This window comes from Emys orbicularis, chromosome 3, assembly GCF_028017835.1.
Source record: "Emys orbicularis isolate rEmyOrb1 chromosome 3, rEmyOrb1.hap1, whole genome shotgun sequence".
NCBI classification, from domain to species: domain Eukaryota; kingdom Metazoa; phylum Chordata; order Testudines; family Emydidae; genus Emys; species Emys orbicularis.
In genome coordinates, this window is record NC_088685.1 from 70,380,400 (window position 1) to 70,395,133 (window position 14,734).

Below are 14,734 nucleotides of genomic sequence, written 5' to 3' on the forward strand. Positions count from 1 at the left end.
ATTAGCTAGAAGGAAGAGGAAGACTAGGTTCTTCCACATGATATTATACTGAAAGTACTTGTGGGTTTTTTCCCTTATACAACTACTGAGCAGCATATTTTTATATATCTATATCTATATATATCCACCACACCTTTTATATTTGAAATATGACAATAGCAAAGAGTTAAAAAAAATCACAACTGTTATAATGAAAACAAAATAACCTTTCTTACATTGTTTTCTGAAGGAGTCCTTTAGTGTCCAACATCTTTAGAACTTCCTGGGACTTCTCTTGATAAAATGATTCTCCAGAATATTCATCAAAATGCACTCCTAGACGCTGAAAGTTTCCAGGAACAGAAAGGAAAACACTGTTAGGGTGAGACTTGCACTTTCTTCAGGTCTTTACATTTGCTATAAGTCAGATGATGGGTCTGTATGGTAGGCCATCTAGATGGGGAGAGTAACGATGGATTTTAGTCATGAACAGCTAGTATTTGTTGTCAAAAGGAAGGGATGTTGGGTTTTAATTTAATCTCTGGTTCATTACATTTTGGTTTTTGGATGAGGAGCAGCTGCTATTTTATTTTAATTCACAGCAAAGGCACTTGTCTAGAGCCTGGGATAGGTTCTTTCATAATATTTATTATAAATGAAAATAAAATACAAGTTTCTCCCACAAAAGAATGGAAACTGGTTTTAATTAAGTGTTCGTGTGTGAGAGAGGACTTCACTTTAACTGCACTCTATCTGCAGACAGCTTTTGTACTGATTGTTGTAACTTCCAGTTATTGTAATTTTTCATGATCAACTGAATCTGCAATGTTTGCTGTTCTGTATAATAAAGTTAGATGAATCTAAGCTAAAACAAGCTATTTACCAATTAAATTTATGACATGGAACCTTTTAATTTAGTGGGTTGGAATTTATTAAAGATGTACTACCTAGGCATAAATTTGCTTTGTCGCTCAGCACTCTTCTCTTGGATTGTGTGAATATGAGAACGGAAAGTCGAATGTCTAGTTATATGGATTTCACAAAACAAACTTGTCTAAGATCTTCGCAACTAAGATTTACTATGCTCTGCCTGGATACTAAATAAACCACGGCACTTTTGGTAAGAGAAAGGTGTTTGCCTCAGCATATTTGGAAAGGTTTTCCCTTTCCCTACTCTTGTAAAGCATACTGTAAAAAGTGAAATGGTTGAGCTCCTGATGGCTCCTTCCACTCCAGGAGCGACTGAATTTCAGCAGAGTATGTATTTAGTTTGTGATGTGCTGAGGGAGTTTCAGGGATGAAAAAGTGCTATGCAGATGTCAATTATTGGTGCTATGGAACAGTGGACGAAAGGAGACTATCCTAGGACTGCATAGAGACAACAGCTGATGGTTTGGCACCTTGTAAATCCGGACATACTCTTCAATACTGAAGTCTCTAAAATGTTGCCACATTGACAGTGTCTGCTCATCACGTGCCTCCAGTTTTCTAAAGAAATCCTGTGCCAGCTTCTTTATGTTTTCATCTTCTTCTGCTGCTTTGTTAACCTGTACATATACCTAAAATGCAATGGCATGGAAAATGTACAATAAATATAATCTTCCCTTCAAAGGAAAATAAAAGTGGAAAACACAGGAAGGTCCACAAGAACGGCACAGGAGAGTGAGACATACATCTTATTTTTAACGGTTGGAATATTGGCTTGACTGCACAATTTAGACAGCTGTGGGAACTATTAATTTTTTCAAAAATCCAGATTGTAATCCCACAACTGCTACTTCTGTTGCTGTTACTTCAGATGCGGCTTCTGTTACTATCCCAATCTTGAAGCACCCAAAGAATATGGAAGAATTCATTTGTATGTAAAGAAATCAATGATAGAGTCTTAAACCAGGATGCATTTCAGGTTGTAGATCGCATCATTGGCACACGTCAATTAAACCCCAAAGGAAAAGGTTGGTATGCTGTTTAACTGAGGGAGCCCATATGTCAATTTGCTAGAAGTGTGTGTTGCATTCAACACTACTAGCGTATATAGACGTTGGCTTCCCTGGTTGGATACTGTATTCCTTTAGTTGTTAAAGGCCAGAAGTAGATTCAGTTCAGAGTGATTTTTTTATTTATTTTTTGCATTTAGCATTTAGAAAATGAGAGGCAAAGTTTTGAAAGCAAAATTATAAAAATGCTGTTTAAAAATAAATTTACCATGACCGTTAATTTTATATTTTGACCCATACAGGTCAGCATTGATGGAATACTGTCCCACTTTGACAGGTTTTATAAAATAACCCTGTTAGGCCATTGAATTATTGCAACATTAGTGAGACATTAACACTCCAATTTACGAGAGTCCTGTTTGAATAATTCCATGAGATTAGCCAAAATAGCTTGCTGTAGTGGTCTCAGCCTGTAAAAATGCTCTCATCAACTAAACATTCTTGAACTTTTCTCCTTCCCTTTATATGTCTTGAATTTCAGAGATACTGAATTAACCAGACAGTATTACCAACAAGCCTCAAATTTGAGAGCAGATTAAGGTTTCCACAACCTAGCCACAGACAATGGAATTTAAGCTCAGAGAAGATTTAACCCTTTCTGTGAAAGGATAGTAACTGAACACATTCAGTTTTTCCCTCCTAGCTGATGATTTTATAGAGCAAACAATAACTGCAGCTCTGAATGGCTAACCACATCCGACTCCCAACCAGAATTTAAGGTGCAACTATGACTAGAAGGGATTCTCACTTATATGCTTAATTACACAAAAATCTTCCCAATGTGTTTTTCCTTTTAAATAACAGCAGGGAAGACCAGTCCAATGTATCATATATAGCATTTCAATACATATCAGAAAGGCTCCACAATACAAAACAATACAAAGCTGCATCAATTTCAGATATAAATCAGAGGCAGAGTTAAACAGTTATAGCAGTCAAAGATTGTGGGTATTTGAGAAATTGTATTTTGGTTTAATAAAAAACCTGCTTCATTAGAAATCACCACACCTGCACTGAATGTTTCTCTCTGTAAACGCAGAAGGTGATTTGGGGCCATCTCACCATAAGCCTAGGTAATTAATTCATTAATCAAATCAAGGAAAAGAACGATCAAGCCAAGATATCTCAATGTTGCAATGCTTATCTTGTACCAGATTCAAATAGCCTAATTTTGAATAATAAAACTCAACTGTATATAAGAAATCTCATTGCCTAGTGTGTAAATCCTACAGGGTATCAGTACAAACCACATACCAAATTATTTGGAAACTTGCAAAGAAAGAAAAAGTGCCACCATTTCTGTTGATTGAGAGTAATTCAAACTAAATAGTAAAAGTTGTGCAAGAATTATGTTCTAGGCTAGGTTGTCTCCTAATGGCTGGACCTTGAAGTTAGTACTTCAACTCCTATATCATGTGCTTAGAGCTATTTATCAATTGTACTGAGGGAGCCCAAAGGGAAAGAGAAAATATATATGGATTGTTAAAAGTAAAAGGAGGTGAATGGCTTGGAAGCCAGAACCATTATGCTATTGTATAAACAGTACATATTTCTGTGCACATAATACACAGTTGGGTGGAATGCATTGAAATACTCAAACACACCTTATGTCTGAGCCAGTAACTAGATTTACTTGAAATCATCATCCCATGACATAATGTCTGGTTAGTCTACTAGAATGTCAGCTTTTAGCAGCAGCTGCCATCTTCAGCCCAATACAGATGGAAGTGTAGTTCAGCTTTTTATTAGATCACTGATTCTCTAGGATACATACAACTCCATATCAGAATGTATGAATCGTTGCTGAATAGCACTATACATTTGGTATATTTACCTTTAAAGAATGGGGCACGGAACTTTTTACAATTCAAAATTTATGCCTGCCCATCTCCATAATGATTGGAATTGTTCTGCTAAGTGCCTTAAATCTATACTTGGCAATTTCTGATAGCTGATGCATGCAATCAGCCAGCAGACCATTTATTCATATTACAAAGGCTCAGTGAGGCTCTCTGCTCATGGCATACAATGCAATCAATAGTAATGTTCTCTATATAAACTGGTGGAGAGAAGGATCAAATGAATAACTAGTTTCCATGTGAAACACGTCTGGATGGACTGAGTCAGAATCCTAAAATACAATCTGCTCTGAACCAGCAAGGAGATTTGTTTGATCCAAATAACACTGCTCTACAGCCAAAATGCTTCTGAAATAAATGTAGTCAAACTTTACTAATTCTGGGTCACTGAGAACGAAAATGATGCTTAAAATTGTTGATTGGCTCTAGTTTTCAAGCTATGCTATTGGGTCAGTATATACAACCCTTGACTTGGGAATAGCAGAGGATAAGTGAGTTATAAAGGGAAGGGATCTCAATTTAAACCAGAAATGACTAAAATACATCTTTGACTGGATCTATGAATAAATCTATGACTGGGTTTGGACAGTACTTGCTTTTTAGGCAAAACAACGAATGATGCAATCTGAAGCTGGTATTGCGTCATACATGATATGAATTGCATCATGTTATTCCTAGAAGTCATGGCTGATGCAATCATAACGAAGCTTACATCACTCTGCTGAACAAATTGCCCTATATCAGGTCTAGAAATCATATAGTGTCGTGCTCTCTTATTTGTCAGTGTTTGATTTTGCAAAGGGACACATTTCTGTTTAGCCAAAGTGAGCAGAGATGCCTCGTACTTGTGTGAACAGTGCAGATAACTTCTGCTATGTTTGTGGTGAAGTGACTTTTGCATCACAAAAGCGCAGTATAACCACTATGGTTAAGAAAGCCTATCACCTTTATTTTGGCTGCAAAATTGGAGATCAGGACAAGCGGTGGGCCCCACACATATGCTGCAACACCTGTGCAACAAATCTTCGCCAGTGGTTGAACAGGAAAAGGAAATCTATGCCTTTTGCAGTGCCAATGATTTGGAGAGAGCCAACAGATCATACCAGCAATTGTTACTTCTGCATGGTGCCTCCAGTTGGGAAAGGTGTGTCAAAGAAGAAAAAGCGGACTGTGCATTATCCAAACATTCCATCAGCTATACGCCCAGTACCCCACGCAGAAGGACTGCCGGTTCCTGATGCACCAGAATCATTCTCACTTGAGTCAGACGAGGAAGAGGAAGAGGATGAAACTTCTGGTCCTGAACCATCAATGTCACAGGACCCACATTTTCTCCCATCCTCCTCCTCTGAACCACACCTCATAACACAAGGTGAACTGAATGACTTTGTCAGGGATTTGGAACTACCCAAGAGTAAGGCAGAGCTGTTGGGCTCCAGACTACAGCAGTGGAATCTCCTGGCAGGTGATGTTAGGGTTTCCATGTTCCGTGACCGTCAAAAGGATCTTGTCCCATTCTTCTTCATGGAAGGTGATCTTGTAGCCTGCAACAACATCGATGGTGTGATGGCAGCCCTCAACATCGTTCACGATCCAGATGAGTGGAGACTGTTCATTGATTCATCGAAGAAGAGTCTTAAAGCTGTTTTACTGCATAATGGCAATGTTTTGCCATCAATTCCAGTTGGTCATGCAGTCCATATGAAGGAAACCTATGACAACATGAAACAACTTTTGAGGTGCATAAACTATGACCAACATCAGTGGCAGCTTTGTGGTGATTTGAAGGTTGTTGCTCTCTTGCTTGGTCTGCAGACTGGATACACAAAGTACTGCTGTTTTCTCTGCGAATGGGATAGTCGTGCAAGAGATTCCCACTACATCAAGAAAGATTGGCCACTCCGACAGTCATTGGAGCCTGGGAGGAAAAGTGTTCAGCATCCACCACTTGTTGAATCAAGGAAGATTTTGTTACCACCCTTACACATCAAGCTGGGTCTGATGAAGAACTTTGTCAAGGCCATTGACAAAACACAAGCAGCTTTCAAGTACCTCCGTGGAAAATTTCCACGGTTAAGTGAAGCTAAGATAAAGGAAGGTGTCTTTGTTGGTCCTCAGATTCGTGAACTTCTTCGAGATGATGCATTTGACCATGCACTGCGTGGCAAGGAAAAGACGGCATGGAAAGCCTTCCAGTTAGTGGCAATAAATTTTCTCGGAAACAACAAGGCAGACAACTACAGGTTGTTGGTGGAAAACCTCCTCAAGGCATACAAAAGCCTTGGTTGCAACATGTCACTAAAGATACATTTTTTGCACTCTCATCTAGATTTTTTTCCACCGAACTGCGGAGCAGTGAGCGACTTCACCAGGACATTGCAACAATGGAGAAAGGCTATCAGGGCAAATGGAGCCCATCAATGCTTGCAGACTATTGCTGGACAGTGACAAGAGATGCTCCATTTAATGAATACAAGAGACAAGCCAAGAAGCGCCGAGTAGACACTGAATAGGACTAAACTATGTACAGAATAGTTTTTTGCCTTTTGTTTCATAATAAATTTTATTTATATAACCCTTTTGCTGATTTTTAAAGTGTTACATAAACAGGACAGGTGAAATATTATCATGTAAAGCAACCATAAGCACATGAAAAGACCTAGGTTTACAATTTATGATTAAAACTCTACTATCTACATAATATACATAGACATAAAATGTAAAAACTTAAATATCTTAGAAACAGTAGCCAATCAGTTGTTTTAATTGTCATATTTGAATTCAGCACATCAAAATACATAATAAATAGCACATTTTATCTCTGAAGCAGACGACTTCTCAAAAATTGTAGACCAGTGTAATCTGTCCTCACGTGTCTGAAGAGCCCATTGTGCAGTGAGGGGGTCAGATTCACTCTTCTGGTGCAGGGAGACGCAAACTGCTGTACCAGCTTGCTCCGTGTCCCAGGAAGGCCATTTGCCCAAGAGAGGACAGCTTTAACCTTCATCAACATGGGCACCATAGAATCCCTGCTGATGGAAGCTGCTTAGGAGATGTACTGAATCCGGTTCACTTTTACAATTGTAAAGAAAGATAAGCCCATTTTGCACAGCCAGGAGAGCATTCTGAAACTGCTCATGGTGACAATCACTTCTCACCACAAATCATGGTAGACTGCATTCAGATTAAAGATCTTGTTTAAGATCCTCTTCCCAAAGTTGCTGCTTAAGGTGTAATTAAAACAAACATTGTCATCTTTACATGTTTTCTAGTGTGAATTAAATAATAAAAAGAATATTTAGATGTTTAAAGCAGTTTAAGATGGGTGAAGTACCATGCCTGGCATTAAATGAGGATATTGATACAACAGGCATCAGGGAAACTTGGTGGAATGAAGATACTCAGTGGGACATGGTAATACCAAGGTACAAAATATATAGGAATGACAGAGTAGGCCATGCTAGTGGGTGTGTGGCATTATATGTTACAAGAAAGCATGGAGCCAAATAAGATAAAAATCTTACTTGAAACAAACTGTACCATAGAATCTCTATGCAGAGAAATTTCGTGCTTGAATAATAAGAGTATAATAGTAGGAAAATACTAACCAACCACCTGACCAGGATGGTGACTGTGACTGAAATGCTAAGGGAGGTTAGAGAGGCCACAAAAGCAGAAAGTGCAATAATAATGGGTTATTTCAACTATCCTCAAATTGACTGGGTAATTGTCACCTCAGGGCGTGATGCGGAGATAAAATTTCTAGACACCATAAATGACTGCTTCTTGGAACAGCTGGTCCTGGAATTTGCAAGGGGAGAGGCAACTCCCGACTTAGTCCTAAGAGGAGCACAGGATCTGGTTTGAGAGGTAACTATAACTAAATCACTCGGTAATAGCAACCATACTGTAATTAAATTTAACATCCTTGTATGGGGGATAATACCAAAACATCCCACCACTGTAACATTTAACTTTAAAAAGGGGAAGTACACAAAAATGAGGACACTTGTTAGATGGAAATTTAAAGGCACTGTCACAATGGTTAAGTGCCTGCAAGCAGCATGGGGATGACTTAAAAACTCCATAATAGAGGCTTAGAATAAATGTCTACCTCAAATCAGAAAAGACAATCAATCAATCAATCAGAGGACCAAAAAAAAAAAAGCCACTACAGCTAAATAGCAGAGTAATGGAAGCTGTCAGAGCCAAAAAGGCATCCTTTAAATTTTGGAAGTCAGATCCTAGTGAGGATAATAGGAAGGTGCACAAACTCTGGTAGGTTAAGTGTAAAAGTATAATAAGGCAGGCCAACAAAGAATTTGAGAAGTGTGATGAGGTGTATCAACCCCACACTAGTGAGATGAGGGTTAAGGAGCTGCTCTGGAAGCAGGAAGCCACACCCCTCGCTTCTGCCGGGCATGCTCCCAGTGTAGGGAGCATTCAAAAGGGAGCAGCTCAGCTCAGGCTAGGCTGACTGAGGAGGAAAGCAGTTGGGTGCCAAGAAGCTACTGGGACCAAGCTGATGGAAGACCATTTAATTTTTTTAAATTTTTTTTTTGGGGGGGAGGGGGAAATAGCTCAGTGGTTTGACCATTGACCGCAGGAGCAGAGGGTGCCAACTCACTGTCACCCAGGGCTCCGGAGACGATCCCGGGAGGAAGCCAGGAGGGATCCCAAGACAACCGTGGCACCACTGGAGGTACAGGGGTAGGAAGTGACCCAGGGAGTACAAGTAAGATATCAGACCCTTGGACACATATATGACCTACTGCTCTGAAGGGCCCTGGGTCAGAACCCGGTATAGGGTGGGCCCGTGTTATCCTACCTCCTAGTTGGGACTATAGCTGCTAGGCAGAGTGGCTCTTAACTCTTGCCATTGGATGATGCTACATGGACTATGGTTGCTAGGCACAGCGGCCCTTGACTCTCCACACTGGAAGACACGTCCATGAACTGTAGCCACTAGACAAAGTGGTCCTGAACACTCGCCACTAGGCGATAATGCTGGCCTGGGGCACACAGGCATCTCCTGACAAGAAGCAACTTGCTAGAGACACCATTCTAACAGTAAGTATCTTTTTAAGTACATCAGAAGCAGGAAGCCTGCCAAACAGGCAGTGTCGCCACTAGACAACCAAGATGCTGAAGGAGCACTCAAGGAACACAAGGCCATTGTGGAGAAGCAAAATGCATTGATCTTCACTGCAGAGGATGTGGGGGAGATACACACATCAGCGCTATCTTTTTTGGGTGACAAATCTGAAGTATTGTCCCAAATTGATTGATCAATAGATGAGGTGTTAGAACAAACTGATAAATGAAACAGTAATAAGTCACTAGGAGCAGATGGTATTCACATGAGAGTTCTGAAGCAACTCAAATATGAAATTGCAGAGCTACTAACTGTAGTATGTAACCTATTGCTAAAACAAGCTGCTGTACCAGATGATTGGAAGGTAGCCAATGTAACACCGATTTTTAGGAAGGGCTCCAGAGGCAATCCTGGCAATTACAGGCCAATAAGCCTAACTTCAGTACTGGCAAAACTGATAGAAATTATAGTAAAGAACAAAATCATCAGACACAGATAAAAAGGTCAATTTTCACAATGGAGAGAAGTAAACAGCGGGGACCTCCAAGGATCTGTACTGGGATCTGTGCTTTTCAACATAGTCATTAATTATCTGGAAAAGGGAGTGAACAGTGAAGTGGCAAAGTTTGCAGATGATAAAAAATTATTCAAGATAGTTAAATCCAAAGGTGATTGTGAAGAGTGAGAGAGGGATCTCACAAAACTGGGTGACTGGGCATCAAAATAGCAGATGAATCTCAACACTTATAATTGCAAAGTAATGCACATTGGAAACAATAATTCTTTACTATACATATAGAATGATGGTTTCTAAATTAGCTGTTGCTACTCAGTTAAAAGATCTTGGAGTCACCCTGGATAGTTCTCTGAAAACTTCAGCCCAATGCACAGCAATGGTCAGAAAGGCTAACAGAATGTTAGTTTCTATACCTTTCCTAATAGTTCCCAAGATAGAAAATATCATAATGCCACTATATAAATCCATGGTGCACCCAGACCTTGAATATTGTGTCCAGTTCTGGTTGCCCCATCTCAAAAAGGACATAGTGGAACTGGAAAAGATTCAGAAAAGGCAACAAAGATGATCAAAAGACTGGAAGGGCTTCCATACAAGGAGAGACTAAATAGATTAGGGCTGTTCAGTTTAGAAAAGAGGTGACTAAGGGGGATATGACAGAGGTCTATAAAATCATGAAAGGTGTGGAAAAAGTGACTAAAGAAGTGTTAGTTACCCTTTCCCATAATACAGAAACCAGGGGGCATCCAATGAAATTAATAAGAAGCAGGTTTAATACAAACAAGAGGAAGTACTTTTTTACACAACGCACAACTAACCTGTGGAACTCATTGCCAGAGGATGTTGTGATGGCCAGAAGTATAACTGGGTTCCAAAAAGAATTAGATAGATTCATGGAGGATATGTCCATCAATGGGAATTAGCCAAGATGGTCAGGGAATATAACCCCCGTGCTTGAGGTGATTCTAAACCTCTGACTGCCAGAAGCCAAGAGAGGAAGACAGGGGTAGATCACTCCAACTGTCCTCTCTGTACCCTCCCCCGAAACTCTGGTACTGGCTGCTCTCAGAGACAGGATACAGGTCTAGACAGACCATTGGTCTGACCCAGTATCGCAGTTCTCATGTTCTTAAGAAAAATAGAAGGTATTTTAGCACTATAAATGCTGCTTTTTTTTCAGTGGAGCATAATATAGCTTAAGTAACAAATGTTTTAAAGCTTTTTGTTTTGAAGACATATGCTTTCATACATATAAGAGCTAATAACTATGTTGAAAGAATATTGCTAATATTATTTGATAACTTTTGAATCAACTTACCTCAAAGAGGTGTTGTAAAGGATTGGATTGTAGCTCTTCTTCATTGCCAAACTGTTGGAAACCAGCTCCCAGTAAACCTAGAATAAGTAATAATTAATAAAATAGGACATTAGAAAACAGACCAGTATGTATTATATCTGGATTAAAAGCTTTGTACAACCAAATCTGTATCTTAGCATTATAAGTAATGAAAGGAAAACATGCCAAAATATTTTAAAAACATAATTGTGTCTGCTACAACAGACACAGAAAATAAATTGATTATTCCAGTGCTTGAAAAACCATAATAGGCAAAGACTGGTATAAAAGACAGGGATGATCCTTCTAATGAGAAGTCCCTCCCAACACCACAGCTGCTGGAATTCCTAACCCTGGAACCTGCTTCAGGGATCCATCTTTCACATGAGCATTTAGCTAGAAGCTGTCTGAAATCTGAAGCCCACACACCAATCCCCTATGTCTGCTGGAAAGAAGGTGCTTCCCTATTTCTTACACCAAAGTCATCTGGCTGCCATGACTACTCCTCCACCAGCTTCTGGACCACTCCAAGAGTCTGATCTCCACTACTCTATTCACACTTTTGTTTTGGGTCTTCCTTCCCAGTGAATAGCTCCCATGCCCCACCTCTCCTGTTGCCAAGGGGCAGCAGAGTGAAATTGACCGAACTATCAGTTTCTTTAGCTTTCCCAACAGTGAAAGTCGATTAGACTCTGGTCAGCTTTCACTCTGCTGCAGCTTAGGAAAAATATGAGCCGCAGCACAAACATTGGGGCTTCCTGTCTACAGAATGAGGACAATGCTCACTTCTTGTTTGAAAAGTTTCCTCTGGAGCCATAAGGGCAAAAACTTAGGGCCAAGGTCAACAGTCTGCTACAACGGCTATTCTAGTGACACAAAACTGCTGCAAACCCATCTAAATCAGCCAGTTCAGTCAGGTTTAGTGCTGCAAAGCAGTCATAGCATCAGTGAACCGTACCCTTCATTTTTTTTAAAAAATACATTCTTCTATTCTGCAGAAGCTGATGGCATTTGTCCCCCCACTCTCCAGAGAAAGTTTCCTATTTTCCACAAGTGGTGAGTAAGAGAATGGATTTTTCAAGCCCCGGTTGATTATAACCACAGGCCTTATAATATTGCAAGGAGAGTGAAGGAAAAAAAAAAAGTAGGCTTATTTATTTATTTTTAAAAAAACCCATACATTAGCATTTAAATGTAACAATTTCTACCTCAGAATGACATGAAGGGTCTGCCTGAACCCAATAAAAGCAAGAAAACTGAACTACTTAGCGTGCCCACATATTGCAGCACATGTAGCTGGGGCGGCAGAACCCAAAAGGACATTCACCTGAGGTGTTTTCCCTACTACCACCCTGACAGTTCCACTGTGGAAAGATAGCTTTAAACTACATCTAGGGTTCCACAGGATGCCTTGTGACAGCATATCCCCAAAGGTCCCTGGTCATGCTCCCTCTCTCACCAATACCTACCACTTTAGTAGCGGTCTTGAGAGACCAACAGGCTGCAGGCATGTTGCACTGCCACAACCCTCTTCCATGAGCACCTTCTGCTACCTGAGACTCTCAGCTAGTCTCTCTGTTGTGTGTAGTCACCACAGACCCTAGCGTGAATCAAACCTATGAAGTTGCATGACTTGATTATTTCTTTAAATGTATCTGGTTTGGTTTTAGAATTGCCCAAACATTCATAGATTATAAGGCTAGACAGAACCACTGTGATCATCTAGTCTGCCCTCCTGTATAAACACAGGCTATAGGACTTCCCTGAATTAATTCCTGTTTGAACTAGATCACCTGAGAGGCTTTAGAACTGCCCAAAGATTGCCTCAAAGGCTGAGAAATTCAAGTCCTTTCCTAATCTTTAAATCAAAAGAACTTGTCTAGGTGCCTCTGCAGCCATTCAGGAGAGCTGGGGTTGATTTTAAATCCACATTCCCTCTGAGCTGTCAAGGACTAGGACTGCTGGGGAGATGGTACACGTATCCCTGAAGAGGGAGAGTGTGTACCACTTTGGAATAACCTCTCCAGCTGATAAAGGAAGTACTTCAAAAGAGTCTCGTCCAGTTCCTGTTGGAAGCACAGAGATTGCAATAGAGGTCCTAGGAGGAGTTTAATAAGGGAAGCAAGACAATAGCCTGGAAAAAAAATAAAAAAGGGCTAATCCCATTTAAATTCAGTTCTATATTTTAAAAATTGCCTCTCGGCTGGGAACTTGTCTGCCAAGTTTCAGCTGGATACTATTTAGAAGGCTAAGTTATAAACTCCTTGTAAACGGTGGTTATAATAGAAATGCTGACAGCTCATTAACTATAGCGGTGCTTCTGGGAAGTACCATTATAATAAAATTCCTGAGCTATAATTTTGTGAACCGTGGTCACATCCTTTATAAAAGCTGTTAAATATTGGAATTGAATAGGGCAATATAAGAGAACATCTGTTTTAAAGGGGACAGTTAAAACTAGTAGCTCAAAAATATGACCTACCAGCTATGCTTTAGATTGAAGGTTCCCATGTACACAATATGCTCTCCAGCTTCCTTTCCTGACATCAAGATGTATGCAGCAATATATCAAATCCCTGTTATTCAAAGTTCTCTGAGAGCACCATTCTGCAATCAAACTATTTACTGCTCAAAAACAGAGCAGATAAGCACAGTAGGGAAAAGCACCCTTAACTAGATTTTATTTTGCTATTTAAATATTGTTGCAGTGTCTACTTTAAGGAAAAAAATGATGAAGTCATATCAAAGGAATAAAATAAAACACGTAACTATGAAGTCAGTCTAATTTTAAGGCAACTCATTACACAAGTATCCCTCATTAAATTCCACAGGGCTCAGTTTATAGAGGCTTGGTTGCAATAACATGACAAAAAGCAAAATATTTGTTACCAGATTTTAAAGTGTTAGAAAATTCAATTAAGTTGCCTTGCAAAACTGTCATGTGAAAATATCCACCCATCCACGTAAGGATTATGAATACACTAATATTTTTCTCATCTGTCCAAAACCAACCAACCTACCAAACAAAAAGATACTTGTCCCAAACAAGTGGGCAAGTAGAATTGTGCAGGGCTGGCATTTAATATATGCATCATCTACATAGAGGAGATTAAACACAATGATATGCAGGGGCATAGAAGTTTTATTGGTATGATTTTGGGTGTTAACCGAATGCCATAAATGTACCATGACACACAACTACACCTCTACCTCGATATAACGCTGTCCTCGGGAGCCAAAAAATCTTACCGCGTTATAGATGAAACCGCGTTATATCGAACTTGCTTTGATCCGCCGGAGTGCGCAGCCCCGCTCCCCCAGAGCACTGCTTTACCGCGTTATATCCGAATTCGTGTTATATCGGGTCGCGTTATATCGGGGTAGAGGTGTATTTTATTTATGCCACACATTTTAGAAAAATAGTTGTGTCTGCTTTTTGTTTTTTAAACAAAAATTTTGTTGGCACTATTTTTTTTTATCCATCTGTCTTCAAAGCTACCATGAGTATACCCAACCTCAGAGTAAAAGAAAGTTAGCACGAATACCTTTTTAAAACCTCTAGAAAACTATCACAAATAGCTCTTTTGGAGGGGGTGGAAGTGGAGGGGCAAAAGTACGGTGACATTAAGGTTTGATATCTTTCAGACTGATAGGGTTAAAAAATGATGCTATTTACCACTGTGAAGCTTGGAATGAATCTCAGCTCTCCTGTGCTATAAAATAAATGTTTATAGTCATGGTGGCTCATGTGATATGAGACATTAGGGCAGTCATTGGTGCAAGAATAAACATTTGACCATCTTAGATTCCAGAGCAGTATAATTTTCAGTCCTTGCTTCTACAACTGTGGCGGTAAAATTGATATTGATATTACCCTCTCCTTTCTTCACGCACTTTTTAAATAGCAGCTATTTGAACATTTTTCAGATGTTTGATTTTAGTAGCAGCTCT

The 14,734-nt window shown here is 39.7% G+C and overlaps 1 protein-coding gene across 2 annotated transcripts in view; it reads right to left on the bottom strand.

Annotated features, from left to right (window-relative positions):
• RARS2 (arginyl-tRNA synthetase 2, mitochondrial) overlaps window positions 1-14,734 on the bottom strand; it is a 59,306-nt gene that overhangs the window by 24,492 nt on the left and 20,080 nt on the right. For both annotated transcript variants that reach the window (XM_065401570.1, XM_065401571.1), the window contains 3 exons: window positions 10,766-10,842; window positions 1,380-1,538; window positions 216-322 (listed from right to left, as the gene is read on the bottom strand). In XM_065401570.1, coding sequence (XP_065257642.1) covers window positions 216-322; window positions 1,380-1,538; window positions 10,766-10,842 — 343 coding nt within the window. The remainder of the gene's footprint in view (window positions 1-215; window positions 323-1,379; window positions 1,539-10,765; window positions 10,843-14,734) is intronic.